Source organism: Hippoglossus stenolepis, chromosome 24 (genome assembly GCF_022539355.2).
Source record: "Hippoglossus stenolepis isolate QCI-W04-F060 chromosome 24, HSTE1.2, whole genome shotgun sequence".
Classification (NCBI taxonomy): Eukaryota; Metazoa; Chordata; class Actinopteri; order Pleuronectiformes; family Pleuronectidae; genus Hippoglossus; species Hippoglossus stenolepis.
Window position 1 is genome coordinate 2,631,299 of NC_061506.1, and position 21,718 is coordinate 2,653,016.

Here is a 21,718-nt window from a genome sequence, read left to right on the forward strand (position 1 = left end):
TTTGTGTGCGTTCCCGTGTTTTTCTAACGATGTTAAACATTCAATTCCTTTAAATGACATTTGAGGCAGTTTCAGCTCATAAAACTTGTGCCACTTTGAGAGAAAAATCCTCCGGACTCATGAGCTGTGTGTAACCTGTCGCCCACTCTGGACTATTTCCAGGTGATGCAGAGGGAGCGTTTGACTGACAGGCTTTAATTTGAGGTGCTCAGCCAGTGCTTATTCCTGCCAAGCTTCAACAAACACTTCAACCACCGGTTCTCTGAGCGATTATAGATCCTCGCAGCGCAGAAACACCACGTCCTGATGGGGAAGGAGCTCTCACTCGGCTGGTTGTCGCTGTTCCACATCATCGATCAGGAAGTGAACAAGCGGTTAGTAAGTGGCACAGATTAACTGATAATAATTTGAAGGTCAAAGGTCAAGGTCACCTCTCAAACCACATGTTTTGACTTGTGAATGTGAAATACACAGAACGCCTCGAGGGAATCCCTTAACATTTGCCACAAACATTCACCTCTATTCAAGGATTAAGTGATTTGATTTTGGTAGCCAAAGGTCAAAGGTCAGGGTCCATGACCTCACAATTATCTTTATGTTTTTCTTGAATGTGATTTCTTCAGATCAGCTCGAGGGACTTTCTTAAAATTTTAGTGCAAACTTTAACGTAGACTCAAAAATGAACTGATTGGATTTCAGTGGTCAAAGGTCACATTTCTTTCTCGTTAAATCATCTTCTCTGCAAAAGCAACACAACACAAACAAAGGAAAGCTCCTGGACACATGCAGACGTCTGTGTTGTGACTGATTTCAAATGGAGTCAAACACGTAGAAGCACAAAGTGGCTCCTTTTCTCTTGTTCAGAGCTTCTGCCCTGAGGCTGGAATCAGGTGAGTGACCTGTCTGATTGGTTCAAAGTCAAGTCAGCCACAACTAAAACAAGTCTGCTATTGTGTATTTTCAAAATAAGACTCTCTCAAACCTCTTTTATTCCTCAGTATATATTATCCACCTGTTTGGTTTCAGTGTCGTTTCTTATTTATTTCTTGCTCTTTACACATAAATAGTTTAAATGTGTATTTGCTTTGAATTAAATTAGATTAGAATATTTTTACACTGACATGCCTTCGTACCGTGGGATGCTTCGACTGTGGTGCGCGCGCACAACGTCAAAGACGGAGAGGTTTGGTCAAGAGGAAGAAGGAAGCAGCAAAAAAACGGAAGTCAGAGGCTGTGATCTTCAAAATTAAACACACTATGTAACTTTCCAACATGAGACATAAGACAAAACTTGAATGATTCCCCCTTTTTTAAACTGAAAATGTAATTGTGCACATTAGTGTCCTCCTGCACATTATCTTTATCACATATAGCATCTCTTATTGTGAAAAATCACCCATCTTTATATTTACTTTCAGACATGCTTATATTACCGCATCATATTGTATACAATTGTGAATTTATACCTATTCATATATGTACATTTGTACTTTATATAATTCATTTGTATATTATGGTGAATTTAGACTCATATTCAAACTATATATCAAAACTGCCTATATAACAGTCTTATAGGCATGTATATGCTTATTTAGTATGCCACATGTTTACCTCTTAAAAGTCACCCATTTATATACTTACTTCTATATATCTTTTATTCACATTATATTTATAATATTGTGCTACTATGCCAATATATAGTTTTATACTTACATCTTTATATAATTAAACTACATATAATGTACAGCTATTAAGTATACTATGGTGAATTTACACCCATTTATAATTACATATATATATAGATAGAATAGATATGAATAATGAGAACAGGCTCATAGTTTGTGATCATAAAGACAGAACCTGGTTTTGACACGAGGCAGCAAAAGGCTCCCCGTGGACTTTATTGTGAAGGCGTACCCCGGAAGCGCAGCGGGTTATTTGCCGCCGACCTGACACAGCTTCCTGCGAACACACGGTTCCTGGGCGAACATGGTGGCAACTTGACAACGGCGTCGATATGAGGACGGTGAGGGCTTGAAGACGAGAGGAGGTCCGTCACAGGCTGCGGGCCCACCCGCCGACACCACAGGAGAACCGCTTCGCCATGTTGGAGGAGGGCAGCGCACGACAGAGGCCGGGGGAAACGTAAAGGCGTCGGGGAGTGTTTGTGAAAACGACGCGCAGAGGAGGACAGCGGCTTCACCGGTCAGCCATGGAGGATGCGGCCCGTGGTCGCCAGCGCCTGATTCCCCATCCGAGCCCCGCTGCTTTTCATGGGAATTACCGGTGATCGCGAAGGCCAGCCGGGACAACCCACCGCCCGACACCCGAGGGGAGGCGAACGCGGAGCGGACCCCACGTCAATGACTGTTGCGGCAGAGGAGCCCCCACGGTGGCCGGTTCCCAAAATATGACCAGGGGTGCTGGGACGTGTTGGCAGCAAGAAGATGACGACGGCTTCCAAATCTGGCTAGAGCCCCCCCGAGACAACCAAAAGCCATTCACCGACTCAGAGAGGGCGCAGCGATGGCGACTGTCCTTGGCATCCCTGTTGTTCCTCACCATCCTGCTCTCTGATCACCTGTGGTTCTGCGCCGAGGCCAAACTGGCCCGCACCCGGGACAAGTTCTCCTCCTCCTCCTCCGTGCGCCTCTCCCCCCAGACCCACTCAGCACACCCCAGCCTCAGAGGAAACCCAGATGCTATTTTTATAGGAAACTCCACCAAACATTTGTGGCGCCTCGAAACTTGCCACCGGGATAGTTTATCTAAGAACTGCTTCGCTTTCGCGGACGCCGACCATCTGTGCAGGGGCCTTTCCGACCAAGAGGGGACGCGGGCGGCTGTAAATATGAGCGATTTGTACCTTTCCTTTTGTAACTCCTACTCGCTGCTGGACCTGTTCTACGGCTCGACGAGTCCGGACAACCTGAACTGCAGCCTCGACGTGCTCGGCGACGGCGACACGACCCGGTGCAGCCTGTGCGTGCAGGCGTACCAGCGCTACGACCAGCACGCCCAGGAGAAATACGAGGACTTTGAGCTCCTGAGTCAGAAATACGAGCCGGAGGCATATTCGGTGAGGACGTGCATGGAGCAGTGCAAGGTAGGCTGCAGTCGAGGGGAGAGGGGAGGGGTGCTGCTGCCGCCTGCTGCTGCTGCTGCTGCCGCTGCTGCCCGGTGCTGGTGATGGAGGGGTGGGGGTGGCCATCTGTTGATTTGGGCCCGGGTGTGGATGCCAGTTTTGGTCCTCCTCCTCCTCCTCCTCCTCCTCCTCATCCTCTGTCGCCATGGAGACGGGTGACAGATTCAAGGAGACTCCGGGCCTCATGTTCATTCATCTCCTCGCCGCGTTTAGGCCTCAATGTGCGGCACCCACAGACATTTACACACGTTCCGAATTAGCTTTTACAGCCTGTGAGGTCTTAATGAGCCGGAAGGAGAGGGCTGCCATATGCACACAACTCTGGGGCCTGTGTGTGTGTGTGTGTGTGAGTGTGTGTGTGTGTGTGTGTTGTCGCAGTCCGCCAGGTGTTCATCATGGCCGCTCCACTCCACATCGAGAGCGTTTCATTCAAGTCAAGAGGTGGTTTCCCCTGCTTAATGTCGCGGAAGGCTTGTGTGTGTTTGCTCTGCTCCAGGCCCGGGCTCGCTCCTCGTCTTCACCCGCCTCGCGTGTCACCGTCAGCGGGGCAAGAGAGCCTGAGAGCCCCGCTGCTGTTCAGCACCGCGGAGAGCTCCGGAGCTGTCCGCGGTGCTGAACTCCGCCTGGCTCCGTTCACATTCACGTCAAAACTCCAATCAGACTGATACTGATATGAGCCCAGTGTGTTTAAATAGAAACACATGGAAGTACTGCTTCATAAATCTGTGTGTGTGTGTGTGTGTGTGGTCCAGGTATTACTGGTTAACCTTTTGTTATGGTCAGGTTACGTTTAGGTAAAGGTTATTCCTGTTGTTGTGGGCCCCTGAATTCTAATTTTAAGGTGAAGACTTGTATTAAGATCAGGCTAAGCCTTTGCTTAGGTTAAGGTTAGGTTTAGGTTAAAGTTAGATTAGGTTTAGGTTAGTGTGTGTGTTTGTTGTTTGTAGGAGCTTTCCAGTACAAACACTGACCTTCTCAGGACACCTCATGTGAACTAAATCCAGGTCCTAAGGCTAAAGGTCAGGTCTGACATCCTGGTCACATGGGTTAGGGTTCGGTATGAATTGGTCATGGTTAAGTTTGGTTGAGGCTGCGCACAATGAATGGAAGTTAATGCAAAGTCTTAACACAGGGTTTCTGCAACAAGTCTTAATTCAATAATCTGATTTTTAGCTCTTAAAAAGTATGTTAAATTATATTGTACTAGGTCTTTAATACTTCTAGGTCTTTTCTTTAGAGAAGCAGCATATACATAGTTTGTAATGTCTTTGTGTTGTTGTTTTTTCTCAGTGGTACAGATACTTAGACAATGTAATAAAACTACACACAAGACCAACACAGAACTGATCAAGTTTCCATCATGGGGAAGTGTAGGTCACTTGTTGAAACCTGCAGAAACCCTGTAACAAGCATAACTGCATTAACTTGTAGATGTGTGTGTGTGTGTTTATTCATCAAACATTTATTTACTTCCCTTAATATTCTCTTTAATTCTCTGTATTGTGTGTTAATCCTTCTAAGACAACAGATCTTTTTAGTCAGCCTTCGTATGGTTGTATACAAACACTGACGAGGAGCTGGAGACTGCTGCACATTAAGGGATCTTGTGTTTTAAACACAAAAGAAACTGTCGCTGTTTTATAGCTGAAGATTTTTGACATCTGAGCATCTAAGTGATTATCTGATTAACTGATCAATCAAAAACATGTTTGGATAATCAATTACCTGCCTGTCAAAGTCTGACCGTGCTGCAAACTGAATATCCATAAGTGCAGATTTATCAATAACGACAATAATCATTAGTTGCAGCGAGAGTTCTCTTGAGGCTTTATATCCCATCAGCAGTATTTGCACTAATGATTCGGTTAAGCCTGACCTGAGCTATATCACAGTCAAGATTGATTGCAGCTTTGGAATATGCAGCAAATGACAGAGGCCAGCGCCGATCAGAAGCTCCTCTCAGAAGCTCCTCCATTGACAAGATCCCTCAAGTCTGCGTGTGTGACATTCTTTCTTTCCCTCGGCTGAACTCAAGCCCAGCTCATGATTTCATGTTTTGTCCGTTGTCAGTCTCGGCCCTTGTCGTTTGACATTTCCAGGGAAAACAGTCATTTCGCCAAGCTGCTAATTTCTCTAACAACGGCCTTGTTCCTGCACCTACTTGATTATAGGTTTCCCGAGTCCCGTCTATGTGGTCTGCAGCAGAGAGCAGCGTGACTCAAGCGATAATGTCAAGCTCTTGTTGAGTTAATGGCTACCTGCCTCGGAGAAGCCGAGCGCTGCAACTTGTGTGTCCGCTCAGACAGATTTATACGTAATCTCTGTAAATATGGCAAGATTACAGTGTACACTGAGCTGGCAAGTGTGGACGCATTAAACAAATAGATCCCTGCCTCACACGTCTCGTTTCAACATGCGTGGCAGCAGGGGAGGCCGTTAGAGTCGGCGTCTGCCAGCGGATATTTCGAGTGAGGATATTTGACATGGAGAGCGGTGTTTGTTGTTGCACGAGTGGGTTCTTTGGTCCACAGGTGGTGCTTTGATTCCCGTAGCCTCAGGTGAAGCTTCACACTGTGGACATAGCTGGTGCTCGCTCCTCTCAATGGGATCCTCCGATGGTGAAAACCCTCCATTCATCCTGACAGCAGGTCCAGGCCCGACGCGCTCGCTTGCTTGAAAAGCTCCAGCGTTTTCCAGCATTTAGTGTTCACCAAAAATGTCAGACGCTCTTATAGTTGCACAGGAAATAATGAAGCCAAAACAAATTTGGCTTCTCAAAGGCTCATTGGCAGTGAAACTGCTTCCAACAAAGACCTGTGGTCTCAGCACTGAAATCACGTTATTTCACGGAGGGTTTCGTACCTGCGATGCCAGAGTAAACCCTGACTGATACAGATTTTATGCACATGTTTCCTGCATTGTTTATTCTGTAAAATCAGAGTATAAATTTGACATTAACACAGATACAGATATGCTAAAGATCCCAGGCTTATTTCTGCTGTGATAGAGAAGAGAACATTTTTATATTGGTAAACCTCTGTGTGAATTACTCAATTTGTGAAGAAAGTTTAAGAAAGTTCAGATTTTTCTTTCCCTCACTTAAATTCCTAAGTTGCTCTGGTGGGAACCTGCTGGTCGCTCTCAGTCTCATCTCAGACCAAGTTATCACTGAGTCTCTTGTCTTCGCTCGTCTGCTCCAACTTCTACTACACGTCCTGCTGCTCTCTCTCCTGCTTTCACTACCACATCACTACTATGATGTGAACACTCATCCGTCTCCCCGTCCTACAGGTCAAACTCAATGTCTAATCTTAGCCGGGGTTGTGTACAAGTGGAAAGGAGGACAGTGTCCACAGTGTCCACAGCGTCCTTCCTCCTTAGATCCTTGTCGGCCGCACACATTTGCGTGGTGCGCAGCTGGAGGGACGGGTGGTCGCATTACTAAGAGGTTGATCCTTATTGATTTGCACTGAGCCCCGCTGCGCTCGCTCGTCCTTCATGTGATAGTGGGCAGCTCCTCCAACCAAAATAGGGCAAATAGCCTGAGAAAGTATCATGTTACTGTTTGAATCTGTGTGTGTTTACAGGGGGGATATAGGGTTTAGAAAGAATCCAGGGTTACTCTTCATCTTAGTTATATTCCTGTGTTTGTCGTTTTTTAACAAAATCTCATCTAAACGTGTAACAAGTTGAAACACTTATAAATCCACCGGGACCAAACTAAAAAGTCAGAGTACAAATCAAATCACATTGGTTTTAATTGGTTGTTTGATGCTATTAAAACAGGGCTTAACATCATGATTGACAGCTGAGACCGACTCGTAATTGGTTACATCTCAAAATCTAATATTTAGTCTAATCATCAGCCCTGAACCCACGGATACTCAGTTTAAAATGCTACAAACAAGAAAAATCTATAAATCATTACTTTTGGAGAAGGTGGACGTTTGGTATTTTTCTTTCTGTTGATCAACTAATGAATTTAAGTGAGTAACAGTCCCACAACGAGTCTTGTACTTCAGTTAAGTGAAGAGCGAGTCTGCAGCTGTATCTCCTCCATAATGTCTGTTATCATGCAGAAGCTGTTCTTTACTAACTGTCATTAACTGCATGTGAAACACTAATAGCATATTTTTTTGGTATATTATATGTAAAAAGATATCACAAGATAAACTGTGACGTAATATAATTCTATTTATGTAGATTTTGCCGTACTGCTCGATTTTATCTCTGATTTGAATGTGTATCATTGAATATTCAGTCAGTATCATATGAATCACGTCAGGGGACAATGTGAGGATTTCCTCTCGTCAGTGAAGGCACAACATTTTCATGGAAATCCATAATTTTCTCATGTTAAATTAACAGTTGTGTTCTTTGTGTTGCTGTGTTTTGTGTGTATACATCAAAGCATCATGGGGCTCAAGCGTCTCACACAAAGACGCCACTGCAGCCGCGCACGAGTGAACCAAGGTTGTTGCAGTGCATTGCAGGTTGCACACGGAAAACCGCTCACATGTGCTTTCCGCCATTGTGTCTTCCTGCAGCAGCAGTTGTGAACGCTGACCTTGGAGAGGGTTTTGCCCGGCCCACCCCACGACAGCTCTTTTATGAATGGGCAGGTCCCTGAGCGGCATGCTGATGAGGCAGGAGGCGGGGAGAGAGGGAAGGAAAGAGCACGGCAGGCGCTTCCATGTTTGCTTTAACAGGGAAGCGCTGCATGGAGAGCAGATGAGATAAGTGCAGGAGGCGGCAGGAGGGAGGGAAACCGCGCCAGGCAGAAGGGGTTAACGTGGGTTGCCCAATTAATAGGCCTAATTTAACCTCTGTGGCGTTTCCATTATAGATGACATGCGGAGTAATTTCTCTGACATATCGCTGGGTTGTCAATCAGCGGTGAAGTGAATCGGAGCAGCATCATCTCAGCTTACGGGAGCGATTCCATTTAGGACGCATGATTTTTAATTTAGGTGCATAGATGAAAAAAACGTAACAACCTTCAACCATGAAACAGCAACGCACACAAATACATGACAAGATATAATATATCCCATCAGTTTTGCAGCGTCCACATATGTTGGCACCAAATCATGTCCAATCAAGGTGACCGCTTCATCTGTCTCTGTATCCTTGCACATACATTTCTACCTATTTAAATCAAGGTTCCTGGTTCAAATCCTGGTTTGTGTGGGGTCTTTGTGTTTGCATGTCTCCCCATGTCTGCATGGGTTTGGTGCTCTGGCTTCTCTGACTCTAAATAGTCAGTAGGTGTGAATGGTTGTCTGGCGACCTGTCCAGGATGTAGCATCGCCAACAGTTTCACAGGGAGGAAGTGGATGGAGGGACAGAGGGAGCGTGACTTCATATTCATTTATATAGAAGAATAAGACCTTTTTTAACGTATTTAATGCTACGTAACTTATTTTCAGGGCTTTAGATTCAAACCTGCTCTTTGTTTGAACACATGCAGCCACTAAAGTCCTGAAGGACCTGCACAGATGTGTTATAATGACTTCTTTAAAAAATCCTCCCCGGAGATGAATTCCATTTAGCTGCCGATGTGTTCTCCTTTTTAAGGCAATGATGGAACAAGTGAAATTTAATTATGAAAACATTCATCACGTCAGCCTCATAAATGTCAGAAAATGAAGATGTTGGAACGCAGGATGTTTTTTCTTCTCCTCCGCTGTGAAAGGGTCAAACTAATACCACCGTTCATTTATGGGCATGACATCAATTAGTCTAACAGTCCTATTGTCTGCATAGGTTTTTGAATGGATTATTTTCTATAGGGTGAATGTAAACCCCTGTCACTGTGCGTTAGACTGATGTGGACGATGTCTGTTTGGAGCCGGCTGGAGGTTTGGTTTCTCTCGGCAGCCGCAGCTGGTGATGTCCGATATCAGAGTGATGACGCCCAAATATCCCGTGTGCTGTTTTCAGGTGCTCACATCTAAATTCCCCACCACTTGGTGCTAATGGGATTATCCCCCCTTCCTCTTATTCCCCTGTAAGGTGCCTCTGGTGCCCCTTTTAAAAGCCTTTTCAAACCCGGCCTGCACGAGCACAGTGGTCTGGGTAAGAGGTTGTGTTTGAGTCTCTGTTAAGCTCTGTTCGGCCCATTAGGATGATTGAGGCCAACGTTAAATGAATTGTCACTGGGCATGAGTTGTTTTATGTATAAGAGCGAGCCCGTGTGTTTCCTCCGATAAAAAACATGCTACATCGACACTTTCTTCCATTACATTGATGGTGTGGTGATGTATGCTGCTGTCCTATGCAATAAGTATGACAGTGTGAGTCGGCTGCGCTTCCAACTGATGGTTTGCAGGATTGTACGATGTTTTTAGTTTTTTAAAAATCATCCCTCTTGGATACTTGGATGTGTATCATCATAATTGATGAACAGCTTTTCATTCAGAAGTTCCAGATGCTGATTTACATCATCTTCAAACGCTTTCTACTCGATGTGAACCGACGGAGACCCAGGGAAGTACGAGCTGTGGATGAGTAAAAAAGGAAAAGAGAGAATATTAGGTTGTCAAAGGTCGGGGATGTTTCAGTCAGCAGATAGTTGTCTTGGCTTCGGAAAGATGCTTCGGAGGAAGAATTGGTTTAATTAAAGAATTAGTCTCATTAATTCCAATCGGGCGGCTCTTGGTTCCCGGTTTCCATGACCACAAGTGTTACTGTCCTTCCCTGGCTCTGTGATTGGCTGCTGGCACACATGAATCTAGACCATGTTGTTTAACGTAACGTTGAATGCATGTGTCCGTCGCCCCTTTACCTCAGATTCCAGATCAGCAACACGTTTTCAAACTAAAACATAGTAGTATGGATGCAGCCTGTGTCTCAGTCTAAAGAGCTGCTGACATGAACGTAGACTTGTTCTGGTCACATTTTGTATTTAGTATTGTGTCATAAACAAATGAAATGTTCTGCCTTCCTGTTTCGAGCGTTCTATGCAGTGACTGAGGTGAATGTTCTCTGATATTGTTCCTCACCTGTTTGTAGCACACGAACATTCACACCGTGACCTTTGACCTTTTCACTCCCTTGTTCACTAATAAATCTTTACACCGATTGCGCTGCCCCCTCAGGCCGATCACTCCTCCTCTTTCCCTCACTGTCAATCCTGCCAACACTTGGTCGATAATGATTTTGAGCATTTAGCCAGAACGGTTGTCGTCATTCATCCTGTACGTTGTTTCTGTGCAAATTGTAGAGTAGAGAGACGTCGTCTTCCACAGGTCGGTGCAAAGCTGCTGTGAGTGGAAATGTTTCAGTTCCAGGTTTCTGTGGCAGCTAACTTCATTTAGTTCAGCACTGTTATATAAAAACAGATAAGGCAGTTTTATTTATAAAGTTTGTTTCATACACAAAGGTAAATTCAAGGTTTAAAAACAAAACAGAGACCAAATAAAAGAGGAAATACAAGAGATTAAAAAGAGCAAAATAAGTTGAGGGACTAAATAATGCAAGTCAAGTAGAAAATATAAATAAAACACAATGATGGTAAGATGTTAGTTTTCAATCTGTTTTTTTAAAAGGTGCTTCTGCAGGTCCATGAAACTCTTATTGAAGCGCTGCCGCTGTGGCTGGAGGTGACGGCCTCATGTTAAAAGTTACGCTGACCTGTTCATCGGCCTCTCTGAGCTCCGATGAGAGGAGAGGCTGCAGATCAACAAGTCAACAGAGATCCTGTGACTTTAATCGACTCAGCGTGAAACCAAACGTATCCACACATCGGGTTTAATGCGGGTTTGTTTCCCTCGGCAGCTGTGACATCTTCCTGTTTAGTAAATCTGTGCGTAGAACCAGCCTGGAAACAAATCCTGCCATACACATTCATGATCATGTTTTCTCAGAACTAATCTGCAACACATCGATTCGGGGAAAGGATGCAGCCTACATCTTTATGTGCTGATAGGTTGAACCAGTCCTCCATGTCCATGCATGTATCAGGGGCTGACGCAGGAGACGGGTCATAAAAAAACCTCCTGGATCGTGTCAGTCCGGCCGCGCGCTCCCACATCCCATAATGCCATCTGCTCCTTGCTGCATTTCCAGTTAAAGGGTTGATGGTTTCTGGAAACCTCTGGAAGCCTGTCAATACGATTGATGGATCCCTAATCAAGGCCTCTGTTTACTGTTTTCCTTCTTCTTCAGGTGTGTGTTTCACAGAAAGTGTCACAGCTCTTTGTGTTTTTATATATAATGTAAACACTTTGCTCAAATAATGAAGTCGTCCACAGACAATAGCCTGTTTAACATCACCTTCTATAAGTGCTTTGTATTCTGTTAAAACCATTTTATTAAACATTATTGTTATGTAATGAAAAGTTATTGAAAAAGAAAACCCTTAATTTAACGTCAGTGCTATTTAAGTACTTTCAATATGAAGCTGCAGCCAGAAGAGCAAGTTTAGCATGAGACTATTTTGATTAAGACTATTTTATTCTTTTAATCCACACGTTTTCACTCTTTATAGCTTAATATGTAAGAGTGGTGAGCAGAGGTGGCACAAGTACGCATTCTTTATTCAAGTAGAAGTACACATACTCGTGTTAAGAGGAAATCAAGTACAAGTATAGAAGTACAGAACCTGAAATGTACTCAAGGTAAAAAGTTTCCCTCTGAAGGTCATTTCTAGCGGCTGAGACTCGTAAGATGTGTTGAATGAAGTTTTCTTAATTTACATAAGTCAGCAGACGGGGAATCTTTTGTTGTTGTTGATAATATTGGCTGATTCTTGACTTCCTTCCATGTCGTTACTGACATATGTGCCTCTTCCTCTTCCTCTTCCTCGCTTGTCTGTTTCGTCTTGATCCTGTTACTTCTGTTGTGAGTAATACACACTGATAGAAATACAACAAGGAATCGTCCAGTAAAGCTCTGTCTCGGTGTTAAATTGATTAAAACCTATTTTGAAAAGTACAAGTAAAGATACCTGAAAAATCTACAATTCACTAATGTACTAACCCTAACCCTTCAATCTGGATTTATCAATAACTTGAATTGACTTTATAAACAGTCGTCCACTGCAGCCCGTTTTGAACCTGCAGTTTTCCAGTTGGTGGAAGATGAATGAACTGAGAGTTGCCCTGAAATTGCAAACCATCTAATTTGATGAGACCACTCTGCCTCCGAGTGTCATTTTCCAGACGCACACGCAGGGCGCCTGAATACACCACCGGGGAATGGCATGTAATAAGTGCGGACATCAATGCAGGAATACAGCCGCCTGTTTACCCCCCCTGTCCTGCCAGATTATCCCAGGGTTGCGTCAGTGACCCGTGGCGGAGATTTGACTTGTGAGTGCATCAAAGTAAAAATTTTGTGGAGATTGATGCCGTTTCTTTTCTTTTATGTTGTGCAGCCTACGAACGCTCCTTCAATATTTGGACCGTCTTTCCCAAATACTAAACTTGAGAGTCGTCAGTATCATGGATCTAATATTTTCTGCACACTCAGTACATTACAGGGCTAAAAAAAAACTCCCCGGGCTGTAATGAAAAGGAAGAAACAGGTCTGAAAATAGCTCAGGTAGTGTGAGCGCTGCTTCCTGTTGTACTGACACCATGATTTGTGTGAGTGGTAATGATCTGTGTCATTCAGCTTCTAACTGGGATCTCGCGGCAGCTTGACTCATACGCTTTTTATAGCCGTCTTTGTCATTCCACTTTATAGCCACTCTGTGTGTGTGTGTGTGTGTGTGTGTGTGTGTGTGTGTGTGTTAGAGTGTGTGTTGATACTTCAGGCTGTGTTGAGTTAAAGTTGTTACACACCCGGGGGCTTAAACCCTTGATAAGTCGGCCTACTGTTAACTTGGCACTTCATTTGTGAAGTAGGGCGATTTTATCACAGTTGTTTTGCTAATAAATCAAACACACTTGACATAATGAGTAATAAATACTTCACACTGTACTTTTAGCTTAATTTCATTTTGTCAACAGAGATTTTGATTATCAGCCATCATATTTTTACCATCCAAGGTAGACTCACCACCGAATGTTGAGAATGGTCGAGATTCATCTTGTAGCTGATCGGCCTGATTCTAAAACTCTTGTTTTGTTCCTTGTCCAGTTGCGGCTCAAAGTAAAAGGAGAATTTGTCTCATGTCATTGTAGTTATTAGATGTTTGACATTTCCTCATGGCTGTGGATTAATATTCTGTGAACACCTCCATGTCTGGCAGCTGAGAGATTATCCCACCGTCCTCTCTGTGTCACATGTGAATGGTGAGGGGAAGCCCTGCGCCCTGGTCGTTCACACAGAGCCGTCAGTCTAAGGCGGCTGCTTCCTGTGAACCAGCGCAGCGACCAAAGGGATCCACACAGAAGTCACGGGGGTGTGAGTCCATCTGTGCCGAGCTGTGGATCCGTCTGAAGCTGCGCAGGGAGAACATCTTTGTATCGCTTCATTTCATGTAGTTATCAAATAGTTGTTTGTTTCTATTAAGATCCAAATGCAAAATACAAGTTCTCTGAGACTGATTCCTTCGCTTCAATAACGTTTTTCGTAGCCGTGATGGCTGTGGCAGTGGCATTGCTCATTGCCTGGTTCAGTGGTAACGATTTCTGCCAGTTTATGCAGTTTATGGGGAAAGTTGAGAACATAGACGCGCTGTATGAATGTGTACGTGACTGGCAGAACACGTCCTTTGCATCAGTGTAAATTTCCACAACATCAGGACCGAGTTTCTCCTCGATTTGATCCTTGAAACAGAAGAAGTGTTGACAGATGTGACACCGAAAAGGGCTGAAACCCAAATGGCCGAGCCGGGGCTGCGATGAGTTGCAGGCATGAAGCTCTGCTGGAAACAGTCGCCAGCTTGTAGTCTTTCCTGTCTGTGTCTCTGGGCTTCAGACTAAGCTGCATGAGGCTCTTTCAGTGCCAGGTTCCCATTCACACTGATCACACATTAGACTGATCAGACTGCAGGCCTGCTTCCTGACTAACTCGATTTGTTCTCATACGCTTCCCCTTTCACACACGCGTGCTCGGAAGCGTGCACACAGACAGAAAACCAACAGAGAGCGGGGCAGTACCCATTGAGCTTTAATGAAAAGCAGAGAAAGCTGTTACCTTGGCAACTGCCAGCACACATCTTCAGGAGGACCCAGATTTCCTGTCTGACTGCGGATGGTATTGTTTTGGTTCTCTGTTGATCGCCGTGGCAGCCCCTGGGCGGATTACCTCAAGAATTTATGCTAAATCACCGCGAATTAAAGGCAGATTAAAGTCAAAACGTGCAGATAGGAAGCCGTCGTAGATTCAACACAACAGGACGCACACAAAAAACCTGAAACAGATGTAATCAGTTGTGATCTAAGGTGATTTTCATCTTGGCATGGAGACACTTTACTCCTCAGCTCTGTGCGATTTATCCAAATTACCCTCGAACATACAAAGATGTGTCGTCACGGTTTGAAAGAACATGTTTGTTACGACAGATCATCCACAGAAAACAAGAATTCAAACGGAGACGGATCCTTTTTTTTTTCGTTTCTGAAGGATGAGTGTATTTCCTGGAAATCCGTACAGTACAGTAATACAATACACCACACCCATACAGGAGCACTCTGCTCCATGTTGTTTTCATCACTATGAATCTCATCACCATCACTGTAATCAGATTATTTTTATAATGATCATAATTGCCCCTGATTGTTATCTTTGTCTTTCTCGGTCTAAAGAGGAAACAAATCAGTCGCCTGTGGGATTTCTCTGCGTTTACCAGATGCCTGTTGGGAGGAGGGGGGGAGGAGATTCACCTTTTTAGCCTGGTGGAGGTTCTGGGTGTAATTTAAACAAACATGTCGACGTCTCACCGACCACAATGACAGTTAACTATCCCGTCCCCCTGTGGTTAAAAACGACAGCGTAATTAACTGTGTGTGCAGCGTGTTCTCTGTTGTGGGGTTTTTGTGTTTGTGACGACATCTCTGGAGACTGTAATTGCTTCATTCTACAGTTTAAAGCACAGGAGAAGCACAACTTCTGTGACTAAAGTGCAGCAAACTTTCAGAGGAAATGTGTGTTTTGATCAGTGCACAGACTTTAGTCCCTGTGTTACCCACAATGCACAGGTCAGAGATTTTAAACGTGTTTTACAAGCAACGTAGCCTTGAGCAGAAATGAGAACCAGGCTACAGACGACTGTGAACCTCACTCCTGCAGCACCAGATATTATTTTTTCATTTTCAAACTCTGAAGCAGCTTCCAGACACAAACAAATAAAAAACATTCAAATACACCAAAAGCTCTTGAATCTATAGTCGTGTTTCCAAGTTGACGTCTTCACGTGTAAAGAACATTTATTATTCTGCGACCTGGTTATTAATTGCTGCTAACAGTTAGTTATGGATTTGTAAATGACTGTTACCTGAGTGTGTCACATCACTCCCTTCACACACAGCATCACTTCATAGCGGCTCCTGCTATTAACGGACAATACAAGACAATAGATGTCACGCTGCACTGGTTTCTGGAGACACATCGACTGACAGCGACAATAACGTAACCTTGTGTGGGTTGTACAAGGCAGCGCTCACACAATGAAGTCTTCAACTCCTTATTTGAGTGAAAACCCTGAAAACTCCTCAACATCAGCCTTGTTGACATCAGACTCAACACGTGACTGATGGTGTCAAGGATACTTGAGCTTATGGCGAATATTATCAGCTTGGTTTCTATTTTTCACAGAAGTTTCAGCACAGAAATGACGACGATATGTTGTGAGGTTAATCTTGTGGCAGGAAAGTGGTTGTTAATGGTACAGAAAGAGGAGCAGTACAGTAAATGAAGGATGAAATCACATTTAAAGTTGAATTAATTATGAAAACAAGAGATATGATCATGTCTGGGTCACAGAAAGTTATTAGAAGGTTACTCAACAATAACAATATTTGTTCTTTGCAGTCCGAGTCTGATGTTAAAGTGTATTCAAAGTTATTCTACATCTTCTACATCCATCCGGTCTATGTTCTCATTGTATTTGTCGTGGTTTACTCTCTAACTCTCCTCTCCCCCAGACGGCCTATAAGCCCTGGCTCTGTGCTCAGTACTTCCCCACCACCCAGCAGTCGTGTAAGAAGAAGGTGCCGTGCCGGCAGTACTGCCTGGAGGTCCAGCAGAGCTGTCCGTTCATTCTGCCGGATAACGACGACCTGATCCACGGCGGCAGCCCCAGCTTCATCTGCACAGGTTAATACTCACACACCTCAGAGGAAACCCTCTTAATGTGATTACTGCTGGTGGATAGCGTTTTATAAAGGGAGGCTCCGTGTTAACTCGTCCTCAGTGTGCTTCCTCACTGTCTGGATCTTCCTGGAGGGGTTTGGAAAGGCTTTCTGATGACATCTAGTGGTGTGTGTGAGCTCTGCAGGGCCCACAGGACAGTTTAACAATGCATTGATGAATTGAACTTGGCCTGCCTCTCAATATTTACTGCGGTTCATACTGTAGTAATCACCGAGGACTCCTCCTCAGAGGACCGGACGCTGGCTGCGTGCCGACGTTCCCAGGAAGAGGCGACGTAGCAGCGTCAGTTTGAAGCGTCTCTCAGGCGCTGGGTGATGTCGGTTGTGTTTACTTCTCACCCCTGATTTATTCTGAGGCAACAGAAAGTGTGTCAACTCTTTGGAACGACCTGGTTTTCTGCTTTAATCGTTTCCCCCGTCCGGCAAAGTAAAAACCTGATGCTCCCTCCGCCCGGCTCCACCTGTGGGATGATCCTCTCTCACACCACACATAGTGCTGCATGTTACTCACAAACAAGTTGTATTCAACATGCAGAAGAACGAAACAAGGGCATGCTGGGTAACTGAACTTTACTGTACTCGCATATAACACTTTTTAGTGAAAGAGAAGAAAGAAAATACAGGAAGAATCCTTTTTTATTTCAGGAACTAGTAGATTACAATATTCTGCAAATGATGTATAAAGCTCTTAAGAAAACTTTGCCCACCAACATCCAGAAAAGACTTGAAAAAAGTTATTATAACTTAAAAGAAACAGAGATCTTGAAAAGATTCAGAACCAAATTGATGGAACGTTGCTTCACAGTGAGAGGAAGCAGTTGATGGAAGAATCTCAACAAAGAAACTAAAGGATCTAAAACAAACATTATATTTAAACAAACTATTAAAGCCAAATAGGAAATACAAAGAAATATGTTGATTAAGTTTTGTTCTGGCAGAGAAATCATTTTGTGAGCTTCTTTAAAAATAAATTGTAACTCAAGAACTAATAAAGGGATGTGAGGGAATTTAAAATTGTATTGAATTATTTGCTTTGTTAATTTACGTCTTGTGAAAGAGAAGAGAACAGATTATATAAGATTATTCTTCTTTCTGCTCCTTTTCATTCAAGATTTGACATCTTGTGTTTAAATCCTGCATTTAAATCCTTTTCTTTGGTCGATGAATGAAATAAACTTCAGATGAATGGAAACCGGAGTCGTGTTGTGTGTACGTGACCACACGGTCGTGAGAAGAGTTTCCTCTTCACTTCGATCGACCTCTAATGTTCTTGAAAAAGAGTTTTGCTTCTTATTCTTAAAAACCCTGATGTGTTTTCGGTGTAGAACTTAATCGACGTCAGATCAGCGTGACCTAGATCTGCTCTCATCCGCCCGCTGCTCTCAGTTCACTGTGTCAAGACGTCCAGTCGAGGCTTCTCGAGTCATCAACCGCTGCAGTGATGTGTTCCCCCCCATGTGGTCGTGGACTTTAATTTGAGTTCAGTGGTGGGTCACTGTGTCTGCTCCTGCAGAGCCAAGGTCTGCTGGGTTTCTCTCTAAATCCGTCCAGAAGGGTCAGTCCGCTGGAATTAAACTGCAAATTAGATTGTTGGTATTAAAAGAAGCAGTTTTTTTAGAGTTTAGTCTGATCTAGAAGCTGAACACAAACAGAAAAGAAGTGAAAATATACTATATATTTATTTATAGATTTCTGGCTCCTTCATTGATTTGTGGTATCAGCCGTCAGAGAACCTCGTGACCTTGACCCTTGTCTTAAACCCTGTATCCTCTATTCAACCTGTGTCTTCTGTCCCTCAGGACTCTTGGGAGATCATCCATCAGACAGCGACGCAGAGTGTTGCGACGTCCGATGGGACTCCAAAATGGACAGCCCTTCTGGCGGGACTTTAAAAAGGACTGCTTCTTCCTGTCAGCCCGAGGGGGCCTCGGTCACCTCCGCCGCCTCCCCGAGACTGTGCAGCGGGCGACTGAAGATCTGCCTGCTGGCCCTCGTCCTCCTACACACTGTTATCGTCATTTCAGCCTCCCATAATTCCACATTGGTGGGCATGGCTGCCTTTTTCTCGCCAGAGGAGAGTGCTTCTAACGAGGAGTGAACCTTGGGGTCGTATCAAGGTCGAAGCTTGTAAAGAGTGATGTCGCTCGAGAGGATTTTACGGCTTTTACAGTGTCATGGCTGCCGGGGACACGTCTGGCGAGACGCGGTGGGAAATGCCTCTACGATCTGCCGCAGATGAACCATCAACCACAGGAAGTGGGAGGGTTTTAACTGGAGCTAAGGGTGCTGGGACTGGACATAGACAAACCAAGACGTTTGAGAACCACCCTAAAGAACTGACCTCTTGCCACTTGAAACCTGCTCATTGTTTCTATTCCATCCAAATGTTTTCTAGCATATTGTCCCTCCTCTCCTTCCCTCGCTTCCTTCCCTTCCTTCCTTCCCTCTGTTTTCGGTCTGTGTGTGTGTGTGTGTGTGTGGCATCTCAGATCTTTTCTAGAACCCGACCGATTCATCAGCTGCAGATATCTGACATATCTACATCAGCTTTTATGTTTCTGCAACTATTGAAACTTTTATTTTACAGAATAAACAAAGCAGAATATGTTTATTTTCTTAAGTCAACTTCTACATATTTGGTCGTGTTTTCTTTTTCTTTATAGTTATTTATTACAAAGTTTATAGTTAATTGGTAAAATATCAAGCCTCAGTTACATTTCCTTTGCCGATATATCGGTATTTGAAATCTTTTACTGCCTCATATTGGTATCGGTCGGGCTCTAATCATCCCCCTTTACACTTTTACTGCTTTTTGGTGCCAGAATGTTTTTACATATCAACTGTGTTTCACTTCCTTCTCCATCTCCTGAACTACCTTGTGTGGGATGTTGCTGGAGCTTCTGCCAGGACCAGCTCATCTCTCCTCACGTGGGGGCTCTGAAAACAAATAGATCTTTGTGATTCCTCTTCACTCCGATGTCCAGCTTGGGTTTTGTCCCACGAGATCCTTTTTTCAACCAATGACGTGACATGCCTCCATGTTTTAGGACCTTAAGTGCTCTGAGACTGGTCCACTCTGTCTCCTCTGACTCGTCGGGCCGTGGAGCGAGTTTGGGAGATGACGGTTCAGCTCGTGGTTACAGGGTGGTGTCGTCAGGCGGTGGAGCGGTGGTTAAGCGGTTTACCTCAGACAGCGGGGTCGGGTATTTACAGTTGTCATACATGTGACTGCGAGGACATGCATGAAGTCAAAATACCAGGGGCCTCATTTATCTGCCAGGATCCAACATGAAATAGTTCATTCAGGTTTTTATTTCTATCACTTTCAACCATTTATCTCTTAATTGTTTAAATATGACTTTAAACCACATGGTTTTTTCCTTCTATTCCACATATTAAGACGACTTGGACGTTCATAGGGATTTCTGTGCCCACAGTAGTTCTTCTGGTGGCGTCTGTATTCAAAGTGCCTTCATGTGCACATGTGAACAGATGAGATTTGTTAAATCCTCCATATTCACATTGAGAACTCGTCCTGTGCCTGGTTTGATAAATGAGGCCCGTGAAGCAGATTGTGGCCGTGGAGCAATATCGAGCAGGAAACAGTCGGTGTGAGCGTTCGCTTCGTGGCCGCTTCGCTGCGGCCGTCTCGACTTTTCACTGTCGTAGTTGTGCAAGTGACCAAGAACCAATCAGTCAATCAATCAACCTGTCGACTCTCGATGTCCCTCACTGGCAAAGGGCTGTGTCAGCGCACGAGGAGTGGGAGGAGTTTTAAAGGGCTGATCTATCCCGTTCTGTTGTGTTTTTTTCCTGCATGGCTGCTGCTGCTGCTGCTAAAGTGCACGTTGACAATGAGGACAGGTCACGAGAGGATGAGGAAGCGAGAGATGGGACAGAAAACAAGATTTATCCCAAACTTAAGCTGCTTTCAGACGTGACCTCCGGAGGGCGTCCGCAGAATCGGGTCAGGACTTTCTCCGGAGTTTGTCTTTCACACGAGAACAACGCAGCGGGAGATTCTCCGCTCAGACGCATTCAGGTGACGGGTGGAGCAGCAAGCGGAGGCCGGACGTAACGTATTAATTACGACACCAGCATCGGGTCTTATCACCAAAAACTCTCTTGACATCTTCGTCACGTCTTCTGCGTCTTCTTCGCTTTTTCATCCTGAGATATTTGTTTTTGCGTTAGAAACGTCGTCAACACGAGGATCTCCTGCTGTGGCTCCTTGGTTTATCTGCGGACTTTTTACAATCAGACTTTTGCGTTGTCACACTCCGGAGAATCTCCGGAGAATCTCTGGAGAATCTCTGGAGTTCAGTGCTCGTCTGAAAGCAGCTTTAGCGATGAAGAGGCTTTTAGTCCTGGTTGCCTCTCGTGTTCCGTTACAGACAGACTGGAGTTTTAACTTCACCTGGTTATTGACGTGGTATTAGTGCCTCCTCCCTTCCCCATTAACAGCTTGACTTTACCTCGCCTCACTTCCAGTAATGACCATTGATTTACTCGTCACACACACACACAGCATCAGTGCCGGATTTTCTGGATTTTCAGTTCATCCCCTTTTTTTTATCTTACGAGTTTGTGTTGTTTTGTTTGTTTTCCTCGACAAACTGGTGAGAGCTCCACCCCCATGCAGACAGCAGCGGATGTAACAGACCCACACTCTGCTCCAGCCCTTCCACCTCTAGCTGTTCACGATCTGAGTCCTGTGGATCTATGCAGACGAACCCCACCCCACACTCACCTGCTCACTCCCCCACAAACCACCCACCCCCTCGTCCTTTCTGTTGTAAATATGTCCTGAGGATGTGGGATCCGCCCCCCACGCCCCCTCTCCCACGCCCCACCCACCACAGTTGGAATCTCAGTGTTTTCTTTTCCCTCCTCGGTTTTTGTCTGATTTCTTTGGATATTTTTGCCGCATTTTTCTGTTGTCTAAAGCAGTGGTGTGAGTTGATGAGTAGGACTAAGTTGGATGTTAAAAAGAAGAGAAAAAGAGGTCTTACGAAAAATATACAAAAAAAAAAAAGCTTGAATTGAGAAAAGGGTTCAAATATAGAGAAAAAAATACGTCATATTGTCATACTAGAGATGCTTTAGTTTGCTAATTTACTTTCTTTTTTTTCTACAAAAGACTTGGATGAAATTATTTATAAAATGCGTCCCACAAGTCATGATCTTTTTTGGACGTTAAACAAATACATTTATTAACATTTTGTTCAAAAGAAAAATAAATATAAATTATGTTAAACATTACTGGTGTTTGTATTTCCTTTACGCTCGGTGTCTTTGATGTCTTTGA

The 21,718-nt window shown here is 44.3% G+C and overlaps 1 protein-coding gene across 1 annotated transcript; it reads left to right on the plus strand.

The window, feature by feature from the left end:
• The first annotated feature begins 1,954 nt into the window (after positions 1–1,954).
• Positions 1,955–21,672, plus strand: nalf1a (NALCN channel auxiliary factor 1a). The gene is made up of 3 exons (XM_035149993.2): positions 1,955–3,106; positions 16,183–16,354; positions 18,210–21,672. The coding sequence occupies exons 1-3, from the start codon at positions 2,411–2,413 to the stop codon at positions 18,506–18,508; spliced, it is 1,167 nt and encodes a 388-aa protein (XP_035005884.1). The 5' UTR covers positions 1,955–2,410; the 3' UTR covers positions 18,509–21,672.
• The last annotated feature ends 46 nt before the right edge of the window (positions 21,673–21,718 follow it).